At 39.1% G+C, this 26,471-nt stretch overlaps 1 protein-coding gene and 1 pseudogene across 1 annotated transcript; both read left to right on the top strand.

Annotated features, from left to right (window-relative positions):
• The first annotated feature begins 14,594 nt into the window (after positions 1-14,594).
• Positions 14,595-15,539, top strand: LOC118589489 (olfactory receptor 1-like). Its single transcript, XM_036196813.1, has one exon. It carries the CDS (start codon positions 14,595-14,597, stop codon positions 15,537-15,539), a length of 945 nt encoding a protein of 314 aa, XP_036052706.1.
• A 4,079-nt stretch (positions 15,540-19,618) lies between these two features.
• On the top strand, positions 19,619-20,565 carry LOC118588223 (annotated as a pseudogene).
• The last annotated feature ends 5,906 nt before the right edge of the window (positions 20,566-26,471 follow it).

Below are 26,471 nucleotides of genomic sequence, written 5' to 3'. Positions count from 1 at the left end.
CAGATACTTTCAGTTTTTTATATATCCTAGATATTCATGATATTCTTGATATGTAGTTGAAAATATTTTCCCATTCTGTAGACTATCTCTTGACCCTGAAGGTTGCAAAGAAGCTTTTGAATTTCACATACCCTGTTCATCAATTCTTGGGATTATTTCTTGTTATGGGAGTTATTTTCAGAAAGTCCTAGCCTTACATTTTGAAGTGTTTTACTTGCTCTCCTATTGAATTTCAAAGTTTAAGGTCATATAGATAGATAGATAGAGAGAGAGAGAGAGAGAGAGAGAGAGAGAGAGAGAGAGTTATTTTCAGAAAGTCCTAACCTTACACTTTGAAGTGTTTTACTTACTTTCCTATTGAATTTCAAAGTTTAAGTTCATATAGATAGGGAGAGAGAGAGAAAGGGAGAGAGAGACAGATAGACAGACAGACAGACAAATAGACTTATAGACAGACAAATAGTAGATAGATGATAGAAAGATGATAGATAAATAGATAGATAGATAGATAGATAGATAGATAGATAGATAGATAGATAGATAGATAGATAGATAAATAGATAATCTAAGATCAGGCCTGGAGAGATGGCTTAGCAGTTCAAACAATGTACTCTCTTGAGATGGCCTGATTTGGTCCAAGCATCCACATAAAATTTACTCAAAAAGCCTATAAATCCAGCTTAAGGACATATGATGCCTCTGATCTTTGAGGACACCCACACACAGGCACTTATGCATAGTAAAAGATAATAAAATAAAACTTTTAAATGTGAGATCTACAAATAAGAGTAAACATTCAATATTTCTCTTCCTAAGTATTGCTTACTTCACTTATTTACTTTATTTTTAATAAAGATTTAGTTTTATTATTTTAATTAAAATATTTTGTGACATTTTCATATATTAATATTATATTTACATCATTTCTAGTCTTTCTTCTCCCTGTATAAGTCCTCCCACTTTCCCCACTTCCTTTCCAAATTCATGACCTCTTCTTTATTATTGTTATAAGTATGCATATATATGAATATACACATCCATACAGACTTCTGAGTCCATTTAGAGTTATTCATACATGTGGGGGAGCGCTGACCACTGTGAACTGGATAACCAACTCATCAGGGGCTCATCCCTGGCAAAGGATGATCCTCCCTCTCAGCAGCCATTAATTGTCTGTAGCTTTCTCTAAGGGTAGAACCTTATGATAGTCCCCCATTCACATTAGCATGTCAGCTGCTGCTGTCATTTTGCTGGCCTTATTTAGGCAGCCTCATTAAGGCTTTCACAGGTGCAGTGTCTCTGTCATATGTGGAAAACACTATTTTGTGGCAGATATCTAGGTCCTCTAATCTTCCACCATGGTCCCTGAACCTGAGGGGTGGCAGTTGGGTTGCAGACGTGTCTATCGGGTGTGGGACGCCATAGTCACTTGTTCTCTGCATTTTGACCAGTTATAGATCTCTCTAGTAGTCTCGGTCTGCTTCTTTCTTTCAAGATCCCTTGGTGAGGTTCCCAAACTACACTTACCTGTGGATATAAGAGCATGTATGATGATGCAGTTAGAAATTACACTACTTTAGGAAATAAGAGTCATATGTCTCCTCTAAAACCATGACCTCACCAGCCTCGGGTAGATGGTTAAGTTTTAGAGTACCAGGAATGAATTTCTTCCTACTGAGCAAACTTAAGTCCAGTTAGATGTTGGTTCCCTCAGCTTTCTTTCTCCATGGTTTCAAATTTTTCATTTTTGAGATCTTTCTCCACCTAGGTATTTTTGAAGCTGTTATAAATGAGATTTTGTTTCCTGATTTTATGCCCATAAATTTATTATTTTTGTTATTTATTATATTTGTGTTTTAATTTTACACATCAGCCAAGCGTTCCCCTCTCCTTCCCCCTCCCAGACTGCCCGCATCTTCCCCCCAGCCTATCCCATCCATTCCCATATTCTCCAGGGCCAAGATTCCCCTGGGGATTCATTTAAACCTGGTGGATTCAGTACAGGCAGGTCCAGTCCCCTCCTTCCAGGCTCAGCAAAGTGTCCCTGTGTAATCCCAAGGTTCCAAACAGCCACCTCATGCACTAAGAACAGGTCCCAACACACAGCCTGGGTGCCTCCCAAACAGTTCAAGCTATTCAACTATCTGAATTATCTAGAGGGAATGATCCAGCTGGGGGCTCCACAGCCTTTGGCTCATAGTTCATGTGTTTCCATTAGTTTGGTTATTTGTCCCTGTCCTTTTCCAGTCTTGGTCTCAAAAATTCTCGCCCTTACAGTCACTTCTCTTTCTCGACAATTGGACTCCTGGAGCTCCACCTGGGGCCTGGCTGAGGATCTCTGCATCCACTTCCATCAGTTATTGGATGAGAGTTCCAGCACGACTGTTAGGGTGTTGGCCATCTGATCACCAGACTAGGTCAAATCAGGCTTTCTCTCGACCATTGCCAGCAGTCTACAGAGGATATATCATTGTGGATTTCTGGCGACCTCTCCAGCACTCTGCCTATTCCTGTTCTCATGTGGTCTTCATTTATCATGGTCTGTTATTCCTCATTCTCCCTTTCTGTTCTTGATCCAGCTGGGATCTCCTGCTCTCCTAAGCTTTCTTTCCCTCAAACCTTGCCCTTCATTACTCCCACTGTTGTCCAGGTTGTTCATGTAGATCTCATCCATTTCTCTGTCATTGGGCTATCCCTGTGTCCTTCTTAGGGTCCCATTTGCTAGGTAGCCTCCCTGGAGTTGTGTAGAAGTCTAGTCATCTTTGTTTTACATCTAGTATCCTCCTACAAGTGAGTACAACCAAGTTTTTCCTTGTGAGTCTGGGTTACCTCACTCAGGATGATTTTTTTCTAGATCCATCCATTTGCCTGCAAACTTCATGATGTCATTGCTTTTCTCTGCTGAGTAGTACTCCATTGTGTGTGTGTATCATATTTTCTTCATCCATTCTTCAGTTGAAGGGCATTGAAGTTGTTTCCAGGTTCTGGCTATTACTAACAATGCTGATATGAATATAGCTGAGCAAATGCCCTTGATTGACCATTCCTAGGGTATATGCCCAAGAGTGCTATAGCTGGGTCTTGGGGGAGATGGATTCCCAATTACCTAAGGAAGCGCCATATTGATTTCCAAAGTGGCTGTACAACCTGCATTCCCACCAGCAGTGGTGGAGAGTTCCCCTTACTCCACATCCTCTCTAGCATAAGCTGTCTTCTGTGCTTTTGATCTTAGCCATTCTGACAGGTGTAAGGTGGTATATCAGAGTCATTTTGATTTGCATTTCCTAGATAATTAGGGATGTTGAGCAATTCCTTAAATGTCTTTCAGCCATTTAGAACTCCCTCTGCTGAGAATTCTCTGTTTAGTTCTATAGCCCATTTCTTAATTGGACTGTTGGGCATTTTGATTTCTAATTTCTTGAGTTCTTTAAATATTCTGGATGTTAGCCCTCTGTTAAATGTGGCGTTGGTGAAGACCATTTCCCATTCTGTAGGCTGTTGCTTTGTCTTGTTGACCGGGTCCTTTGCTCTACAAAAGCTTCTCAGTTTCAACAGGTCCCATTGATAGATTGTTTCTCTCAGTGTCTGTGCTACTGGTGTTATGTTTACAAAGTGATCTCCAATGCCAAGGCATGCAAGACTACTTCCTATTTTGTCTTCTATCAGGTTCAGAGTAACTGGATTTATGTTGAGGTCTTTGATCCACTTGGATTTAAGTTTTGTGCATAGTGACAGATATGGATCTATTTGCAGCCTTCTACATGCTGACATCCACTTATGCCAGCACCATTTGTTGAAGATGCTTTCTTTATTCCATTGTACATTTTTGGCATCTTTGTCAAAAATTATATGTTCATAGGTACGTGGTTTAATGTCAGGGTCTTCAATTTTGATTCAATTGGTCCACATGTTGGTTTTATACCAGTACCAAGCTGTTTTTATTACTGTAGCTCTATAGTAGAGCTTGAGGTCAGGGATCGTGATGCCTCCAGAGGTTGTTTTATTGTACAGGATTCTTTTGGCTATCCTGGGTTTTTTCTTTTTCCATATGAAATTGAGTATTATTCTTTCCAGGTCTGTAAAGAATTGTGTTAGTAATTTGATGGGGATTGCGTTGAATCTGTACATTGCTTTTGGTAAGATCACCATTTTTACTATGTTAATCCTGCCTATCCATGAGCATGGGAGATCTTTCCATTTTCTGACATCTTCTTCAATTTCTTTTTTTCAGGGACTTAAAGTTCTTATCATTATAGGTCCTTCACTTCCTTACTTAGAGTAAACTCAAGGTATTTTATATCATTTGTGGCTATTGTAGTGGGTGATGTATCTCTGATTTCCTTCTCAGCCTGTTTGTCTATTGTATATAGGAGGGCTACTGATTTTTTGAGTTGATCTTGTATCCTGCAATGTTGCTGAAGGTGTTTATAAGTTGTTTCAGTTCCTTGGTTGAATTTTTGGGGTCACTCATGTATACTATCATGTCACCTGCAAATAGGGAAAGCTTGACTTCTTCCTTTCCAATTTGTATTCCCTTAATCTCCTTATGTTGTCTTATAGCTCTGGCTAGAACATTAAGTACTATATTAAATAAATATGGGGAGAGGGGACAGCCTTGCCTTGTTCCTGATTTTAGTGGTATTGCTTTGAGTTTCTCTCCATTAAATTTGATGTTGGCTGTTGGCCTGCTGTAGATTGCCTTTAATATGTTTAGGTATGTTCCCTGTATTCCTGATTGCTCCAAGACCTTTATCATAAAGGGGTGTTGGATTTTGTCAAATGCCTTTTCTGCATCTAGTGAGATGATCATGTGGTGTTTTTCTTTTAGTTTCTTTGTATGGTGTATTACATTGACTGACTTTCGTTTCTTGAACCACCCTTACATCCCTGAAATGAAGCCTATTGATCATGGTGGATAATGGTTTTGATGTGTTCTTGGAGTCTGTTTGCCAGTAGTTTATTGAGTATTTTTGCATCAATGTTCATGAGGGATATCAGTCTGTAGTTCTCTTTCTTTGTTGCATCTTTGTTTGGTTTAGGAATCATTGTAATTGTAGCATTATAGAAGGAGTTTGGTAATATTCCTTCTGCTTCTATTGTGTGGAACAATTTAAAGAATATTGTTATTAAGTCTTCTTTGAAGATCTGGTAGAATTCTGCAGTGAAACCAATAGGTCCAGGGCTTTTTTTGGTTGGGAGACTTTTAATGATTGATTCTATTTCCTTAGGGGTTATTGGACTATTTAGATGGTTTATCTGGTCTTGATTTAACTTAGGTATGTGGTACCTATCCAGAAAATTATCCATTTCTTTTAGATTTTCCAGTTTTGTGGAGCAGAGGTTTTTGAAGTATGACCTGATGATTCTCTGGATTTCCTCATTGTCTGTTGTTATGTTCCCACTTTTCATTTCTGAGTTTCTTAATTTGGATGCTCTCTCACTCTGTCTTTTGGTTAGTTTGGATAAGGGCTTGTCTATCTTGCTGATCTTCTCAAGGAACCAACTCTTTGTTTCATCAATCCTTTGTATTGTTCTCTTTATTTCTATTTTATTGATTTCAGCTCTCAATTTGATAATTTCCTGGCGTCTGTTCCTCCTGGGAGACTTTGCTTCTTCCTGTTCAAGAGCTCTCAGGTGTGCTGTCAAGTCACTAGTATGAGATTTCTCCAACTTCTTTTTGTGGGCATTTAGTGCTATGAATTTCCCTCTAAGAACTACTTTCATTGTGTCCCATAAGTTTGGGTATGTGGTGTATTCATTTTCATTGATCTCTAGGAAGTCTTTAATTTCTTTCTTTATTTCTTCCTAACCCATTGGTGATTCAGTTGAGCATTATTCAGTTTCCATAAAACTGTAGGATTTCTGTAGTTTTTGTTTTGTTTTGTTTTGTTTTTATTTTTTGTTGTTGTTGAAATCTAACTTTAAACCATGGTGGTCTGATAGAACACAGGAGGTTATTCCAATTGTTTTGTATCTGTTGAGATTTGCTTTGTGGCCAAGTATGTGGTCAATTATGAGAAGGTTCCATGGAGTGCTGAGAAGAAGGTATATTCTTTTTTGTTCGGGTGGAATGTTCTATAGATATCAATTAAGTACATTTGAGTAATAACATCAATTATGTCCATTATTTCTCTGTTAAGTTTCAATTTGGCTGATTTGTCCAGAGGTGAAAGTGGGGTGTAGAAGTCTCCCACTATTAATGTGTGGGTCTTTATATGTGATTTAAGCTCTAGTAATGTTTCTTTTACATATGTGGGTGCCGTTGTGTTGGGGCATAAATGTTCAGAATTGAGACTTTATCTTGGTGGATCCTTTCTGTGGTAAGTATGTAATGTCCATCATCTGTTTTGATTGATTTTAGTTTGAAGTCTATTTTGCTGGATATTAGGATGGCTACACAAGCTTGCTTCTTAAGACCATTGGATTGGAAAGTCTTTTCCCAGGCTTTTATTCTTAGGAGTTGTCTATCTTTGAATTTGAGGTGTGTTTCTTGTATGCAGCAGAGAGATGGGTCCTGGATTCTGTTAGTCTGTGTCTTTTTATAGGTGAATTAAATCCATTGATATTAAGGGATATTAATGACCAGTGATTGTTCGTTCCTGTTGTTCTTTTTATTTTTTGGTGGTAGTGTGTGTGTACTTCTCTTCTTTGGGGTTTACTGCTGTGGTGTTATCTATTGTCTGTGTTTTCGAGGGTGTATCTGCCTTCCTTAGGTTGGAATTTTCCTTCTAGTGCTTTCTGTAGGGCTGGGTTTTTGGATAAGTATTGTTTAAATCTGGTTTTGTCTTGGAAGGTCTTGTTCACTCCATCTATGATGATTGAAAGTTTTGCTGGGTATATTAGTCTAGGCTGGCATCCATATTCTCTTAGTGTCTGCATTATATCTGTCCAGGTTTTTCTGGCTTTCAAAGTCTCCATTGAGAAATCAGGTGCTATTCTGATGGGTTTGCCTTTATAAATCAGTTGGCTTTTTTCCTTTGCTGCCCTTAATATTCTTTCTTTATTCTGTTCGTTTAGTTGTTTAATTATTATGTGGCGAGGGGACTTTTTTTTTGGGGGGGGGGGTCTAGTCTGTTTGGTGTTCTATAGGCTTCTTGTATCTTCATAGGCATTTCCTTCTTTAAGTTGGGAAAGTTTTCTTCTATGATCTTGTTAAATATATTTTCTGTGCCTTTGAGTTGGTATTCTTCTCCTTCCTCTATCCCTATTATTCATAGGCTTGGTCTTTTCATGGTGTCCCAAATTTCTGGGTTATTTTGGGTCATGACTTTGTTGGTTTTAGTGTTTTCTTTGACTGATGAATCTGTTTCTTCTACCGTATCTTCAACACCAGAGATCCTCTCTTCCATCTCTTGCATTCTGTTGGTTATACTTGCCTCTGAAGTTCCAGTTTGTTTACTCATATTTTCTATTTCCAGCATTCCTTCTGCTAGGATCTTCATTTTTTCTATTTCCCTCATCAGGTCTTGGACTGTTTCGCTTGATTTTTCATGATTTTCTTTCAGGGACTTATTGTTTTCTTCTGCTTTAATTGTCCTTTACTCCATTTTTTTTTATAGGGTTCTTCCTATTTTTTGTTTTTCTGTCCCTCCACTTTATTTTTTATTTCTTCTATATAAGGCTCTACCCTCTTCATGATGTTACTTATAAGGTTTTCTTCTTCTTCTTCTTCTTCTTCTTCTTCTTCTTCTTCTTCTTCTTCTTCTTCTTCTTCTTCTTCTTCTTCCATTCTGTGATGTTCAGGTCTAGCTGTTGGAGAAGAGCTAGGTTCTGGTGATGCTTCATTGCTCTTTGTTGTATGTACTTCTGCCTTGATGTCTGCCCATCTCCTGGTAGATTCATTCTAGGTCTTAACAGTGTACTTGGTCCAGACAGAGCTGACAGATTTAGGGAGCCTCTCTCTGGTCCAGATGGAAGCACTGGGCCTGGAGGGAGCTCTGGTCCAGATGAGAGTGCTGGTGGGATAGGAGCTGGGGGCCTGGACTCTGAGTCTCAGGAAGTCCCTGGGGTCTCCTTATCTTGTCCAGATGGGAGCTCCTCTTGTCCAGATGGGAGTTCTGGTACAGGATGGAAGCTCTGGTCCAGACGGGAGTTATGGGGCAGATGGTAGCTGGGGCCTGGTCTCTGATTCTCAGGAAGTGGCTGGGGTCTTGGGCAAATGTGTGTGGGGGCAGGGCTGCTGGCTGCAGGGTCTGCCTGCAGTCTTGGAAAAGGGGAGCCTTCCTGCAAGGCCAGCCGATTGGCCAGAAACTGGGGCCAAGTTGGGCAGGTCCTCCCAGAATGGCATGGGGTTGTAGGGTTCACCAGAGGGTCTTGGAGAAGGGAACCACCACGGTGGGGATGGGGGTGTCCTGCCCTATGGCCAGAACCTGGGTTCCAGTTTGGCAGGTCTTCCCCGGAGTGGTTGGTGCCCAGGACTGGGACCCAGATGTGGGCCTCTCTGGGTGTGACCCCAGGCACTCACCTCTGGTCCAGGTGGGAGTTCCAGGGCAGGATGGAACCTGGGAGCTTGTCTCTGAGTCTCATGAACTGGCTGGGGTCTCAGGCAAATGGGTGTGGTGGCAGGGTGTGGAGACTGCAGGGTCTGCCTGCAGTCTTGGAAAAGGGGAGCCTTCCAGCAGGGCCCTCCAAATGGCCAGAAAATGGGGCCAAGTTGGGCAGGTCCTCCCAGAATGGCTGGTGCCCAGGGGTGGGACCCAGCGGAGGTTACCTCTCTGACAATAACCCCAAGCACTCACCTCTGGTCCATATGGGAGTTCCAGGGCAGATGGGGCAAATTTATTATTTATATGCAGGAAAGCTCTTGGGTTTTGTGTCTTGATTTTTTTTCATTCTTCTACTTTGTGGGAAGTATTTGCAAAATCTAAGAGCTGTTAAGTAGGGTCTTAAAGTCTTGTAAATGCAGATTATTTGGGGGATAATTTAAGTTCTGGGGGAGTTCTTTCTACAAAATTAGTTTTGCATGTCCAAAAATAGACATTATATCACCTCTCACAAACAATACATAAAAGAACAGTGAGAAAGAATTCATATTCCCTTGATGAACGTCTGCAATGTATAGAACCTTGCCTAGCTGATCATTGCCAAGTACATGGAGCTGGTCCACAAGTAAGAAACCACAAGTTATCTACACCTTCAGGGCCATTGATGGGGAATAAGCCTTGGCATTAGGACATGAAGTGAAGCCTACAGAGAATGGTTGGGAGGGTGGTGATGCAATGTCATCAAGTGAAGAAGTAAGGATGAAAAGTGAGTAACCGAATGGGGTGGGAATCTAGATTTTCTTTTATATCTTAATTAAAATACAAATTAAACATGGTCTGGGCCACTTTAGATTTTTGTCTTTAGCATACTGGCAGATAAAGGAAGCTGGTCACAGAAATCTGAGCCATCCTAGCAACACGACTATTTCTCACATAAGCCTGCTTTTCAGGAGGCCAAGTTATACTAACAGGCTGATCGATACCTGGGAGTGTTTCCAAACTGCATCTTCAAAAGCCACTGTGGCCTCTTTAGTAAATTCTGTCCTCTAATGTATTTTCTATCAGTCAGTGTAGTCTCTGATTTCTTCTAGGGATTTTGCAAACTCTCTTCCTCAGGCTCTCTCCCCCCACAACACTCCACAAAGAATAGGCTTTACCTGAACAAGTAAACAAATAAGCATCCATTCAGGAGATTCTCTCCAAGACCACAATCCCTGTGCAATTGGCAGTGATAATCAGTCAGGTACAAGTGTAGGAACCTGGGAAAACAGGTCCTACAGAGATCCTTGGTAATTGTGGTCTTTAATGAGTTACTGGACTCCTCTGGGATGCAGAGCCTCTTAGGCTCAGGGATGACTAGAAGGTGATATGAGAGAAGCAGAGGTGTGGACTTAGGGAATGAGTATGGGACTTGTTACAACCTATGTCAATAGTGAATAAAGAGCAGTATCTTTTATCAGAACTTGGGCATCATAGTGTACTCTAGGTAAGGCTAAGCGTTTCTTATAGTTCTTTGCCTGAAGATATTGGTTGTGTGATGTTATGCAGCACCAGTTTTCAGGTATGCTAAAATTTTTTGTTATCTCTTCACCTGAAGACTTTGCTGTTGTTAAAGTATTTTGTTTCAAGGACACCATTTATAGTCTCTTTAGTAATGAAGGACTTCTTTACAATGACACCTTATTACAGTTCTCAAAAGTCATACCCTTGCAGCACAACTGTTTGTTTGAGTTTTTGAGAAAGGGACTCACTTTCTTGTCTAAGCGTGCTTTGAACTCAGCCTCTCACATGCTGTGAATAGGTATGAACTTCTATGCCCAGCCTGCTGGTTTTTACATCAACTTTAACACACCTTCTGTGGTTCTTAAATCTTTAACACACCTTCACCTATGAAGCTTTAATAAACTATGAACAAGTAATGAAATTTATCTGACAGAGCTCAAAAATCTACATGACCAATAGTAATGGATGCAATTGTTCCTAAACACAACCCACTGGCAGTACTATTGACTTCACCTGTGTGCTCATTTGTCATGTAGAATCTGAACTTCAGAGACATAATCAGGGTCTGTGATCAGTTTTAGACAAGAAACTTAGGATTTATGAAAAATATGTGAGTGGGTCACATGTATAGTTTTCTGTAATATTGGTGACAAAAAATAATTTCCTCGGGCTTCTGTTCAGGTAGTGTGATGGAAGTTGATATGGGAAAATAAATGTGACAATTAATTTGTTTTTTAGATTATTGTAAATATAAAAAGAAGCATGTACTTGTTTCAGGCTCTCTGAGGTGATTCCTCCCAAGTCTACACTATTATTTGAAGAGTTACTTGCATATTTATTGCTAGAAACGCTGCCATTAAACCTTTCATATGCTGTTGAGATCTAAAATTGTATCATTGGCACCTAAAGAAGATACAGTCATTGGGTCATAGTGGCAACAACTCCAGGTAAGGTCCCTAGATTCTGATTACTCCACATAAGACACAGGTCCCAATCATTCACAGAACAAGCAGAATTTCAGAACCAATATGATTATTCCTATATGTCTCTTCCCTTTGTAACACTCATATACACAAACAATGAATTCTATAAATATCACTAACAGGAAGAAGATCCCAGCCTTTGATTTTGACTCATACTGCCTCTGCTCTGTCTCTGTCTCTGTCTCTCTCTCTCTCTCTCTCTCTCTCTCTCTCTCTCTCTCTCTCCCCTCTCTCCCCTCTCTCCTCTCTGTCTTCACTTACACTTTTGTTTGCTTGTTTGGGGATATTTTTCTTTCTCTTTGATTATTTGGTACTAGACATCAGATACAGTACCTTAGACATTCTAGGTAAGAGTTGTACCACAGAGCTCCCTCATCTCTTAAGAATCCTACTCTGCTTTCTTTGCCAGAATTGAGACAGGTTGAGTATTATTAGAGAAGGTTGTCCAGAAGAAATATAGCAGGAGATTATTCATAATTGTATAAATTCAGTATCTTCAGGGACAGTAAGCACAGTGGAGTTCCTTGATGTTTTGGACATAGAAGCTGTAAGCCCAAAGTAGTCTGGAAGCAAAATTCTTTAGGAGAGTACACTTTCTTCTAATATCCTTCAGTTTATTGTATGAGTCTCATTACAGTATGAATAGTAATCATTTTTATTCAAATATGCTGACTAAAACATTAACAAGAAGAAGAAAAAACCCCAAGGGTTTTGAAACAAGTGCATCCTTCTTTTTGTATTTTAAATACTTATAGTAATAATATTCGTGTTAATTTTTCTACATCAACTTCCTTGACACTCTCAGAACAGAAGTATAAAAAATTTACTTTTAGTCACCAATTTTTAGAGAAAAAATTGTACACTTTATCTATGCACATATTTGTGAAACACTAAATTTTCTGCCTAAATTCATCACAGAATGTCACATTTCCATGCTAAATTGTTATATAGTAAGTTGGTATCCTGAAAAGATATTTGAAAGGATAGTTTAATTGAAATGAAAAGTTTATATCTTTAACATTAAATGAATGAGTCTCAGGCTGAAGCACAGCCAACATATATTCAGGAAATACTAGTTTCAACCAAGCTTCATGTCAGGTATCGGCCCTACTTCAAGGCAGATAGAGTCTTTTCTGCATGGAGTTTGCAACCTGGTGTGAAATCAGCTATAACCCATTGATTGGAGGAATCCAAGGCCTTGGGAAGAGTATGGGCTGTTTGGGAACATGATACCAGGACACTCCCAGTCTCATCAGGTGTTCAAGGTTTGATTAAGTAACTGTCTCCTAACATGCATGAAGAATATGCCAAGTGAAGAATCACAGATAAAAAAGAATGATAGCAATAAGGAATAGCAAGTTTTGAAAACTGGACACTGTAACTCTCAACAAAGGCTTTACTGCAGAATAGGATAAAATTTGAGGCTATGTGCATGATAAAGTTTATGTCTTTTTCTAAAGAGCAATGTTAATCCCCATGAAGCCATAATCAGAAAAATAAAACAACAGATTATCATCTCAGCTGCTACTGTATGGATGAAACATATTGAAGAAAGGTTTGAAGGCATGGTTATTGACACAGGAAACATCTGCTTTGATGTTCCAGGAGACAGAAGTTGTCACAGTGCTCTGGGAATATGGTCTTCTGGTAATAGGAGCAGCATGTGAACATGGAGGTGAACCTATCAGACATCCTACATTGAAGGTAAAATAAATAAATGAAATCACTAAAATTCAGGCTTGTGATACAATTTGGAATTCTCTTTACTGAGATATGAAAGCAGCAGAGTGGGAGGTCCAGAGAGAGCTGAGTGACATCGTTAAGATGCATTTGTGCAGATAGTCCAGCCTTCTGCATGTCAGAGAGACTGAGAACAAGATGCAGAGACAGCGAGAAAAACACACAGACTTCTTTTCTAAGGGATAAAACCTCCTTCATTTTATTCTTCTTTCTGTTACTTGTTCTACACTATTCTTTTTCTGTTCTGATCTTCTGCACTAATGTTTCCATTCCTCCTCTTTCCTGTTGATTTCCTTCTAACTTCATTATTTTTATTTTATACTTTATATACCCCCAAAAATTCTTCCAAGCAATATAATAATTACAATGTGGTTACATGCTATCTTTCAAGTGAATGGTTACAATGAGAACAAGTAAAAAAACATGATGTTTCTTATTTCCCTTACATGATTAAACATTTTATGTATTGCAGGTGAAAAACAAATTATCCCCAAAAACCCACATACGTTCATGTCCAAGCAACTTGTTATAGATTAACAAAATGTAAGCAAGCAAGGTGTTTTTTTCTCAGCCAGTTCTTTTACTGTCTGGCTACATTTTTTGGTTACAAAGAATGGATCTATAATTTTATTATTTATCTCAAAGGGTAATCTCATTTTAAAAAATCTTAAAAATAACCACAAATGTACCCTCTTATATATGAAAAACAACCAGTTGTCTCTATTTTAAATCCTCAGGGTGCATAACCACTCATCAACAGGATTTTTTAATTAAATAGTATCAGGAGGCTGAGGGCACAAATGGGTATAAGAAATTAATCATTACCTTTGATCACCAACCATCCTAGCAAGAAAAGTAAGTTAGCCAGCAATAGCCAGGGTACTATTGTCAGGTTCCATGACCTCAACAATCCCTCATTCAACTATTAGAAGTATGCCTTTCTAAACATTAAATAGTTTTCCAAGATTTTCTACCTCAAACCTATTAACAAAAATATCTTAACCTAGCCTTACTAACACCTCTACATCTCTAAATTCTTTCTAAGGGTGGTGGTTGAATCACTAATCTACTTCAACAGCAATGCTTGGAAAAAGTCAGTCACTATTATTGTAAGTACCAGTCACACTGCCCAATGAGAGGCTAGAACCCCCCCTCCTCAGAGATTTGATACAACCCATAGATGATGAGGGACATGGTGACCACGAGGGCAATAAGCAGAGCTGTGCTCAATAACAGCATGCAGTCCTCAGTACATAGTGTCCTTGGGGCTCTGCCTCTCCAAGGCTTACTGAGCGTGATTTTTGGTGACCACCAGCCATGGTCCTTGAGTTCCAAAGCTGTTTGTTGTTCCCCTTGCATGAGCCTCAACATATTTGGAATCTATTGAACTAAAGATTCCTATGGTAGACCCCAGAGAAGATATTAGTTAGCAATGCAATACAGAATTTATAGATAAAAAGAGACCATTATCATTGGTAATCCAAAGTTTATAGACTTACAAGAGGATTTAGCTAAAAAAAAAAAAAATGGTCAGGACAATGGCCATGGCAGATACTAATAGAAAAGGAGCCAACTATGATTGCTTAATATTCATAGAATAATATTGACAAATAGGGCAGATAAGACAAAAACCAGTGAACTGTGATTCTTAGAATCAAATTCATAAAATGTTTAGGAAGTAATGAACACTAAAATATGATAGAAGAAACTAAATATTCAATCTTCAGCATTATAGAGATATCAAACATGGGAATGCATATGCAATTATTGTGATGGTTGGGAAATTCATATTAGCTAACACATAACAGATGGTTAACAAGAAGACATGATAATATTTATTTTGAAAGCTGCTGTCATGATTTCTCTTAAAGGTACCTGAGACAGCATGATGAACAGGAACCAAACTGTCATTTCCCAGTTTCTCCTCATGGGCCTGCCCATCCCCACAGAGCAACAGCACCTGTTTTATGCCCTGTTCCTGGCCATGTACCTCACCACTGTCCTGGGGAACCTCATCATCATCATCCTCATTCTACTGGACTCGCATCTCCACACTCCCATGTACTTGTTTCTCAGCAACTTGTCCTTCTCTGACCTCTGTTTCTCCTCTGTCACAATGCCCAAATTGCTGCAGAACATGCAGAGCCAGGACCCATCCATCCCCTATGCAGGATGCCTGGCACAAATATACTTCTTTCTGTTTTTTGGAGACCTTGGGAATTTCCTCCTTGTGGCCATGGCCTATGACCGCTATGTGGCCATCTGCTCCCCCCTTCATTACATCAGCATCATGAATCCTAAGCTCTGTATGAGTCTGGTGGTGCTATCCTGGGTGCTGACCACTTTCCATGCCATGCTGCACACCCTGCTAATGGCCAGGTTGTCATTCTGTAAGGACAATGTGATCCCCCACTTTTTCTGTGACATGTCCACTCTGCTAAAGCTGTCCTGCTCTGACACCCATGTTAATGAGGTGGTGATATTTATTGTGGTCAGCATCTTCCTTATTCTTCCATTTGCACTCATTATCATGTCCTATATACGAATTGTGTCCTCCATTCTCAAGGTCCCTTCTTCTCAAGGTTTCCGTAAAGCCTTTTCTACCTGTGGCTCCCATCTGTCTGTAGTGTCACTGTTCTATGGGCCAGTCATTGGTCTCTATTTATGTCCTTCTGCTAATAACTCAACTGTGAAGGAGACTGTCATGTCTTTGATGTACACAGTGATGTCTCCCATGCTGAACCCCTTCATCTACAGCCTGAGGAATAGAGACATAAAGGAGGCTTTGGAAAGAATCTTTTGCAAAAAGAAAATTCAACTAAACCTATGATGGTAAAACTTGGAAACTTAACACAATTTCATTCCGTAAATCTATTAATGTAAAAACTGGAATATTTTGTAGAATTTCCCCACCATGGAAGCCCTCCATGTTTGTAGGTCATACTCACTATCCACAACATTATGAAGTTAAGCCAAGTAGTTTTACATGGGGAATAGGTCTTGGGGACCAGAATCACCTTTCTCATTGTCTTGCCCAGGTGATCCTGGAAAAAATTATTATAGAGTGACCCTGGTACCTGCAGTGTGATGCCTTACACAGCCTTGGCACAGTGGGGAGAGGCTATGACCTGCCTAGGCTCAGTGTGCCTGGCTCTGTTGACTCCCCATGGGAGACCTTGATTTGAAGAATGTGGGGACTGGGGGTAGCTGGTAAGGGAGGGCTAGGGGTGGGAGAAGAGAGGAGAGGGGACCTGTGGGTGATGTGTAGAGTAAGTAGAATATTTCTTAATAAAGAAAAATGAAACAAAAAGTCAGTGAGAAAAAAATTATAATAGTTATACTAGTATATTTGTTACTTATGATAACAAAGTTATTTAAGGATTGTACCATTTGTCCAGATTTCTGCTTTGACTCTCTATCCTTTTTAAGTACTACTTGTTTTTTTCACCTTTTTTATTTATTATATTTGTGTTTTAATTTTACACATCAGCCATGGGTTCCCCTGTCCTCCCCCTCCCACCCCCACCCCCATCTTCCCCCCAGCCTCTCTCCTCCATTCCCATCTCCTCCAGAGCCAAGACTCCCCTGGAGATTCATTTAAACCTGGTGGATTCAGTACAGACAGGTCCAGTCCCCTTCTTTTAGGCTGAGCAAAGTGTCCCTGTGTAAGCCCAAGGTTCCAAATAATACTTGTAATTCAACTCAATATCAGCAATATTTGAAAACCTCAACTTCCTATGCTGCCTGGCATTATCTTTTTCCTTAATATTTTGTATCCATTATTTCCTTTGACGTTGTAGTGGTTTGAAAAGGAATGGCCCCTATAGACTCATGTGTTTGAATACTTGGCCCATAGGGAGTGGCACTATTAGGAGGTATGGCCTTGTTGGAGTAGGTATGGCTTGGTTTTGTTGGAGGAAGTATGACACTATTTGGGGCAGGCTTTGAGGTCTCATATATGTTCAATCTATGTCCAGTATAGCAGTTTCTTCTTCTGCTGCCTGTGGATCAAGATGTAGAACTCTCAGTTCCTTCTCCAGCACCATGTCTGCCTGCATGCTGCCATGTCCCTTCACAGCAATAGAAACCCTAGCGAAGACAGGAGTCTACATTGTTTTGCCAGGCATTATTTTCACAAAAACAAAAGAAGGAGCTAGAGGCAAACACAAAGTTAATTTTCCATTATGCCTTCCTTCTGTTTGATATTTTTCTTTGCTAATATATGCATATAATTGATTTTATATCACTATTTTACTAGATAAGATCTGAATTCCAACATCTTCTCCCATCACCCAGTGTCAATGGCTGAGTCTTAGTATTACAAAAACCTACTGATTCTGCAGGTTCTTTCCAGTTTCTCCACTTCAAAAGGAAAGGAGTAACCATTTTTCCAATCTCTTAGTGTCACATGATATGAGTCAGGGTTTCAAATGTGGCCCATTTGTTCCTTTTGTTGTATCTCAGAGTGTGCAGTACCAACACGTCTTTCATCATCTCAGATATTCTGCTGAATATGCCTCTTAACTGGAAGCTCAACTTCCTCCAGGTCCTTACTATTCTCTGTGTCTCCTCAGTGGCAGCTTCTGCCTAAGGGTCCACAGACTGCTCAATTTTCAACACTTACACAATGTTAAACTCTGTACTCTATATGATATTCTTCCTACTCATTTCCCCATTATAATATCACCTCTCACCCTTTTGCTTAAATGGCCTTTTATCTACAAAACTAGATCATGATGCACATAATTTTGCTGTTGTTTTTACTTTGATTACTTCTCTGAAATATCTTACTATTCTCTGTGTATTTGTTGAAGGCATACATATAATTCCAAAATCTCAGTGACTTGGTAGAATATAAATATCTGAAATAAAAATAGAATGTTAATACTTAAATTAATCACTGCTACATTAAAAATAGACACTATACTTGTTAGCGATGAAAATTATTTTGGTAGCTCTAGAAGAGACACAGATTACAATAAATTGATATATACAGTGGACCTTATGAATAATGTCTCCTTCTAAGAATATCTTTAGTTTTCATTTTTATTTTGAATTGACAAATGCATTAAGTTGTGTATACATTATGTGGGACTTAAAATCATTTTTGGTATGTACCATATGTATGGTTCTTCCTCCAAGTCAACAGGAGTATAATAATGCAATTAAAAAGTGGGAACTTACCTAAGGAAGGAGTTATCTTCAGAAGGCCAGTGAGTATGAGACAATAATCTCAACATATGAAGTTTAAATGAAACCCACAATAATTGTCATCTCGCCCCAATGACAATGGCCATCTGTTTAAAAAAAATAAAGATTTTTTTTTAAAAAAAGGAAACCTTGGAAATTGTTGGTAGGGATAAAAATCAGCATTTCCATTATGCAATACACTGTGGAGATCCCTTGTAAGTGTAAAATAGAACTATTGTGAAACTCACAATCACACTACTGGGAATGTGGCCAAAGAAATTTCAGCCTTTATCTTAAAGATAAAAACTCCCCTATGTAGTGAATAACTACTCTAGCTTTTTTTTAAATGGCTAAATTTAAAACTAAGACATCTTTTAGAGATTTTGTGTGTGTGTGTGTGTGTGTGTGTGTGTGTGTGTGTGTGTGTGTGTAAAAGAGAAAGACAAGGACAAGGACTTAGGTCTACAACACAGTCTTGAATGGCCTGGAAATTACGGAGTTCACCAGACTGACCTAGAGCTCATGGCAACTCTTCCTTCTCTGCCTCCTGAGTTCTGGGATTACAATCATTATCCACAACAACTAGCTTACTGGCTTGCAGCATGTTTATCTCCTTCTTTTGGTTTATTTCTTTAGCTAAGACTTCAAGAATTATACTGAATAAGAATGAAAGGAGAACGGTTTTTGTCTTTTTCCTGATTTTAGAGAAAATGCTTTGAGTTTTTCTTCATTTTATATAATGTGGACTATATATTTGTTGTACATAGACTTAGTTGTGATAGGGCTGATCCAAGTTCATGTCAGCCAAGGTGTGTGTATTGGCTTTCTTTTCTTTCTTTCTTGCTATTCTCTTTCCTTTTCAGACAGTTTCTCACTATATATCTCTACACTGGAACTCACTATGTAGACCAGGCTGGCCTAGAACTCACAGAGATCTGCCTGCCTCTGCCTCCCAAGAGCTGAGATTAAACATGTGTGCTCATATACCTGGCCTTTGATTTTCTTTTTAATGGAAAGTAAACACTGATGAAAATATAAAGAATCTGGAACTCACAAACATTACTGATTGAAATGTGAAATGGTACTACTGCCATGGAAAAACTATTTGGTGATTCCTCAAAAAGTTAAACATGGAATTATTGTTCTAGCATCCAAAATTCCTATTCTTAGGTATATACATGAAGGAACTGCTCGACTCAAACCAAAAATTATACATTAATATCCAAAACAGAACTATTAATCACAGTCCTAATATACAAAGAGATATCAATTGATCATTGCCCAAATAAAACATGGTAAATACCACTCAGTATTAAAACCAAATGAACTATTGACACATGCATGTGCCATGAACATGACTAACTGCCTTAGTTAGGTTTTCCATTTCTGTGAAGGGACACTATAACCACAGCAACTTCTATTTAAAATTAGCATTTAACTGGGGATGGCTTACAGGTTCATAGATTTAGTCTATTTTCATCATGGTAAAAAGCATGGCAGCATACAGACAGACATGGTGCTGGAGAAGTAACTAGGAGTTCTACATCTGGATCACCAGGCAGCAGAAAGAGACAGAGCCACTGGTTCTGGCTTGAGCTTCTAAAACCTCAAAGACCACCATCAATTACACACATTTACACAGCCTAGTACTCTGATATTTTTTATTTGGATTTCTAAGGATCTGTGTCATTTTTCTCTTAAGGGTACAGGAGAAAGAATATGACAGAAGGGAACCAAACTGTCATCTCCCAATTCCTCCTCCTGGGCCTGCCCATCCCCCCAGAGCACCAGCACCTGTCCTATGCCCTGTTCCTGGCCATGTACCCACCACTGTCCTGGGGAAACTCATCATCATCACCCTCATTCTACTGGACTTCCATCTCCACACACCCATGTACTTGTTTCTCAGCAACTTGTCCTTCTCTGACCTCTGTTTCTCCTCTGTCACACTGCCCAACTTGCTGCAGAACATGCAGAACCAAGACCCATCCATCCCCTATGCAGGCTGCCTGGCACAAATGTACTTTTTAATGGTTTTTGGAAACATGGAGAGCTTCCTCCTTGTGGCCATGGCCTATGACCGCTATGTGGCCATCTGCTTCCCCCTTCATTACACCAGCATTATGAGCCCTAAGCGCTGCATGAGTCTGGTGGTGCTGTCCTTGGTGCTGACTACATTCCATGCTGTGCTGCACACCCTGCTCATGGCCAGATTACCTTTCTGAGAGGACAATGTAATCCCCCACTTTTTCTGTGACATATCTCCTTTGCTGAAATTGTCCTGCTCTGACACACATGTTAATGAGTTGGTGATATTCACCATGGGAGGGCTTGTTATTGTCATTCCATTCCTTCTCACTTTTGTGTCCTATGTACTAATTGTCTCCTCCATTTTTAAGGTTCCTTCTGTTCAAGGCATCCACAAGGTCTTCTCCACATGTGGTTCCAATCTGTCTGTGGTGTCTCTCTTCTATGAGACAATTATTGGTCTCTATATATTTCCATCAGTTAATAATTCCACTCTGCAGGAGATTGCCATGGCTATGATGTACACAGTAGTGACTCCCATGCTGAACCCTTTCATCTACAGCCTGAGGAACAGAGACATGAAGGGGGCCCTGGCAAGAGTTCTTTGTAAGAAGAAAGTTCCTGTCTGTCGTTGGTAGCTGCACTTGATAATTTGGGGAAATCGAATCCAACAAATAGACTGTACTAATGTGGGGATGTGTAGCATAAGTTTTGCTGGTATAAATAAGCTGATTTGGTCTATGGTAAAGCAGCTTAGAGGCAGGTGAGTAAATCCCAGAGAGACAGGAAAGAGAAAGGTAGGGTCTTAGAGAGGCTGAGAGCCAGCACCAGAAGCAAGGTGTAAAGTACCAGTAAGTCACAAAGCCATGTGGCAATGCACAGATTAACAGAAATTGGTTAATTTAAGATATAAGAGCTAGCTAGCAAGAAGCCTGACCCATAGGCCATACAGTTTGTAAATAATATAATCCTCTGTGTGTTTACTTGGGATCAAGTGGCTGCAGGACATGGGAGGGAGCAATTCGTCCTGACTACAGGGCCAGGCAGGACTGGAAAAACCTTCTGGCTACAGGGATGCTATTCCAGATATTCTCATTGTCCCTTCTGAGATTCTGTTAAAAGCACGGAACAGCAATTGTCCATGTAAAAGAGGAGACATCTAAGTATGAAGATGAAGACAGAAACTGTTTTTGTGAATCTGACTGTTCTACTTTGCTTTTCTTGGATGATCCTGAAAAGGCACATATTAGAGCTACTACTTTAGTGACCTCCATTCCTTACATCTTATGTCTCCCCAGAATTTTATCAGTTTACCTGTTCTGCTTTAATTGTGTTCTCATTTTTAAATTGTCCTCCAAAATCCTAAATCAATGATAACATCCCAGTATCTCAGCCTCCCATCTCCTAATATCTTCTATGTGCTGTTTCTGAATAAACCTTGCCTTTTATTCATTCTTAAGTTTTTTTCTTGTTAAAGGAAGAATTTAATTGATAATTGAATGGTCTAAGAAGTTTCTTTTTTTCCCAGAATGCAACAACAAGGTTTATTGCAGGCACACAGTACAAGCTTCCTCAAGCACTTGTGGAGCGAGGCAAGGAGGAGTTCCTCTTTCTTTGTGAGGCTAGCTTTTTAAAGGCAAAAACCACAAGTCCATCTAGGTTGTGGGGGAGTTAGTATGGGTACAATTCTAATTGGCTCAATCTTCCTGGGCCTCCATGTTACCTTATTTTTAGTTTGTCTTTTTTTTTAACCTCTACTATTATTTTGTGTATATGGATGTTTTGTCTGTGCACTGTGCATGCAGTCCCAGTGGAGGACAGAAGAGGGCATCGATCCGCTGAAACTGTAGTTACAGATGATTGTGCACTGTCCCTTCTCGGTACTGGAAATTTGTGTGGCATGCACTTGTGCCATTGTTGTGCATGCTGTCACAGTCTCTGTGAGTTCATGTGTGTACCTGTCCTGTTTCGTCTGGAAGACTCTGTGTCCTTGGAGTCTTCCTCTTACTCTCACAATCCCCCTCTCCCCAGTAGATTCGTGAACCTTCTTGACATTTTTTGGTAACAGTGTCATTTGTACAGTTCTGCCTTTGCCTAGAATTAACCAATAGCCAGAGGCCCTAGATTGTATTTCTCTAGGACTATAGAAATAAGCTAGAAGCTGATAGAAGTTCTATTTTTAAACACACTACTCATCTGCTTCATATCTTGCTCTTATCTTGAAGTCCTTGATCCATTTGGAATAGAGTTTATGCAGGTTGAGAGATAAGGGTCTAGTTTTATTCTTCTCTGTTTTGACCAGCACCACTTGTTGAAGATGCTGTCTTTTCTCCTATGTGTATTGTTGGTCTCTTCATTAAAGAGCAGGTGTCTGTCGGAGTGTATGTCCTCAATTCTATTTCATTAATCAATGTATGTGTTCTTATGTAAGTATTATACTGTTTTTACTGCTATAGCTTTGTAGCATAACTTGAAATCTGGGATGGTGATATTTTCAGCCATTCCTTTCTTGATTGGGATTGTATCTTTTCTTCTTTTATTTGAAATTTTTAATTTTACATACCAACCACAGTTCCCCCTTCCTCTCCTTCTCCATTCCCCCCCAGCTCCATCCCACCCCACCCCAAATCCACTCCTCAAGTTTGGGATCATCTTTTGTGTTTCTATATGAAATTTAATATTTTTTCTATTTCTGTGGGGACTTGCATTTTAATTTTATGGGTGTTGTGTTGAGTCTATATATTGCTTTTGATAAGATAGCCACATTCATAATATTAATCCTACTAATCCATGAGCATTGGAGGTCTTTTTTTTTCATTTTTCTTTATTAAGAAATTTTCTATTCACTCTACATACCACCCACAGATTCCACCTCATTCCTCCTCCCACCCCCAGTCCTCCCTCCCAAGTCACCCTGCATCCCCACATCCCCCAAATCAAGGTCTCCCGTGGGGAGTCAGCAGAGCCCAGCACACTGAGCCTAAGCAGGTCCAAGCCCCTTCCCACTGCACCAAGGCTGTGCAAGGCATCACACCACAGGCACCGGATTCCCAAAAGCCTGCCCATGCACCAGGGACATATCCCGATCCCCCTGCTGGGGTACCCTCCAAACAGTTCAAGCCAAACAACCATCTTCTGTATCCACAGGGCCTAGTCCAGTCCCATGGGGCTCCAGTCACTAGTCTACAGTTCATGGGCTTCCACTAGTGTGGCCGGTCATCTCTGCATGTCTTCCCATCATGATCTCAACATCCCCCACCAGCAGAATCCCCCCTCTCTCTCATTGATTGGATTCCTGGAGCTCAGCCTGGCGTCTGGCCATGGATCTCTGCATCTGCTCATTGGAGGTCTTTTTATCTTCTGATATTGTCAGTTTCTTTTTTCAGTATCTTAACATTTTCATTATACAAGTATTTCTGAGATCTTATCCCATTGACCTATGCCTCTTATATCAAATGTTTCCATAATTCACATTCTTTTTCTAAATGTATTAGCATATCAATATAATCTTCTAATCTGTCCTTACACTAAGAATTTTTTTTTAAATATCCACAGAATAACTTCACAGTGTTGGGGCAGAGTATGAGATGTCAGTACAAGCATGCACTTTGCAATGATCAAGTCAGTATAGCTGATGCATCCTTTACTTCAGGTGTTTAGCATCTTTGTAAAGGTAACATTCAAATGCCTCTCCTCTGGACATTTTAAATAAGCAATGAATTGCCTCCAATGGTAGTCCTACAACTGTGCTAATACAGCATCTGAAAGGCTTCCTCTTATCTAGCTGCACATCTGTACCTATTTATCATCTCCTCCCATCCTTCCTGACATCTGGCAACCACTATGCTACTCTACTTCTATGAGACCACCTTTTATCTCCTTTATTATCATACATATTGAGAATTTTTGTGATTCTTAAATTCAACTTTGTTTTTTAGGTAAGGCATTCTACTTGTATTAATTACTTATTTTCATTTTTAGCATAACATTTTATATTAGTATTTCTTACATCAAAAATTAGTTTTTACAGCATTCTTCTCACATGACTTTCTAGTGCTTGAGTTTTTATTTTTGATTACTTCCTTGGTTGGTTATATTGAATCAAGTTATAATTTTGTGAGCACTGTGTGACCATTTAAATTCCATTTTCTAAAATATTTGTGGAAAATATCAGGCTCCCCTAATACCTAGCCATCCACTCTCACATGGCCATCTTCCCTCCTGCAGGATTATTTTTCCAAATTTGATGTTCTATAACTTCAAACTTTTTATATTTACTTACTTTCACTTCAGCATTAATATAACACAGAAAAATCACCTTTGAAAGTCTACATGTTCCATTGAGTTTTCTGTTATTATATCTTTGAATATATATTGCTATTATTTCCATTTATATGCCATAATTGATATGAACAACAGTGACAAATTTCTTTTAAAAATAAAATAGGATGATAGAAGAGGTATACAGTTTGCTTCCCAGTTCCTTTGATAAAATAAAATTGCCAAAGACTATTTGAAGAGATAACAGTTTATTTGGCTTACAGGTTACAGTCTGGGGAAACCAAGGCATGGCAGGAACTCAAGGAAGCTTAGTGCAGAAGCTACAGAGGAAAGTTGTTTACTGGTTTGCTCCCAGACTCATGTTCAGCTACCTTTCTTTTTAAAATGTTTTCATTTGAAATATGATTACATTGATTTTTCCCTCCCCTGAACCCCTCCCATGTCTCCACTCTCAAGTTGATAAACTCTCTTTCTTTTATTATATTTGTTGCATATACGTATTGTGTGTGCATGAATATGTATAACTATGACCTCAGTTCATAATTGTTATTTGTGTGTATATGATTTGAAGGCTGACCACTATGTATTGGACAATCAATGAAGGAGCTCATCCATAGGAGTGGGCTATTAGCCTGATTAGACCAACATGTGAGTGCCACTTATACACTTCAGTTCAGATCCTGCTCAAATCATCTGAGTTCTATGTCCTAAGTGTGTGGTATGTTCAGCAATAGGGGCCCATCCTTAACCTTTGAGAGGAAACAAAGGGCTGTATAGATAACCTATATTACTTTGGGAGTCTCTTGGACTACACTGATCAACAGTTTGAAATGAGAGTTCGTGGTTGGTACTGGGAATTTTCTTAGTCTATAGTTTTTGTGGGGAACATTGAGCATTGTCAACAATAATGGCATGTATAAATCATACTGCATATATACATATATATACAGCTGGAGGATTACCATTGAAGGTAATTCATTGCTTATTTTAAAACATCCAGAAGGGAGGCATTTGAATGCTATATATGTATATGCAGTATGATTCCTTGAGGCTTTATCAAATAACTTTGGTGTTATTTGTCCCTCATCCTTTCTTCTCCTTCTTAGTGCCCACATACCTAGTCTCTGGTTGGAGCCCCCTCCCTGTATTTTTCGCTTCCTACTTCACATCATCTGCATCCTACCATTCCCCTTTCAAGCCCACCACCACATTTTGTCCTTTTATATTTTTCCTGGTTTCTGTGGTTATCCCACATTGTATACTCATATCTGAGGACTTGGGAACAGGAACTACAAGTGTTTGCTTTTCCGTGTATGTGTTATCTCACTCAATATAATCTTTTCTAGTTCCATGAATTTGCCTGCAAATTTGTGGTTTTATTCTTCTTTATAGCTGAATAGTATTCAATTGTGTATATATACACCATATTTTCATTATCCATTCATCAATTTTGTTCAGCCAATGGAATTAATTTTTGGTATGAAGACACTTTGCATCCCTAAGTTTAGTGTTTATTCATTGTTTCCAAAAAAAAAAAAAATGTGCCTGTCCCTACCTACTCTCCATTTCCCCAGCCCTATCCTGACCCAGGCACAGGAAGTAACATTCTACTGTATATCTTTATGGAGTTTTTTATCCTTCATACCTCGTTCAAATAGGATCATGAACTGGATGATCTTTGTGACTGCAACTTTTTAATCAGCTCACTATTTTCAAGATGAATGAATGTATCAATATATAGCAATCCTTCAGGCACTTCCGTTGCTGACTGTTTTATTGTGAGGTGGGTCCTATTTTGTTTACCCAATCTTCCATGGAGGATTACTCTCCATTTGAGGACTATTAGACTGTTACAAACATTTCATGTACAAATGTTTGAGTACCACAGTTTTTTAGGTATAAAATATACCCAGAAATAGAATTTGAGTCTTGTGGTATTTCTACTTTTAATTTTTGAGGAATTGCTAAATAATTTTCTTCAGAGCAGCTATACCATTTCCTATTCTCACCAGCAATGTATAAGAGTTCCAATTTCTCTTCATTTTTATAAACACTTATTTTCCATTTCATAAACTGAAACCAACATAGTTGGTGGATATGAAGTTTTCTTTGAGCATCTTAGCATATGTAGAAGATGTCAAATTATGTTGAGTATTATTGTATAATATGTTCATCATTTGCCATTTATGTGATTCCTGTACACAAATGTTTGTTGAATTCCTTTATCTTTTTATAATGTATCTGCTCTTTGTGAGGCTTTGTG

The sequence above is a fragment of the Onychomys torridus genome, chromosome 8, assembly GCF_903995425.1.
Source record: "Onychomys torridus chromosome 8, mOncTor1.1, whole genome shotgun sequence".
Lineage (NCBI taxonomy): Eukaryota > Metazoa > Chordata > Mammalia > Rodentia > Cricetidae > Onychomys > Onychomys torridus.
This window is presented reverse-complemented; position numbering and strand designations above follow the sequence as displayed.

Coding starts and splice junctions, on each gene's coding strand:
- LOC118589489 (XM_036196813.1), top strand. CDS start 14,595: ATGATGAACAGGAACCAAACTGTCATTTCCCAGTTTCTCCTCATGGGC.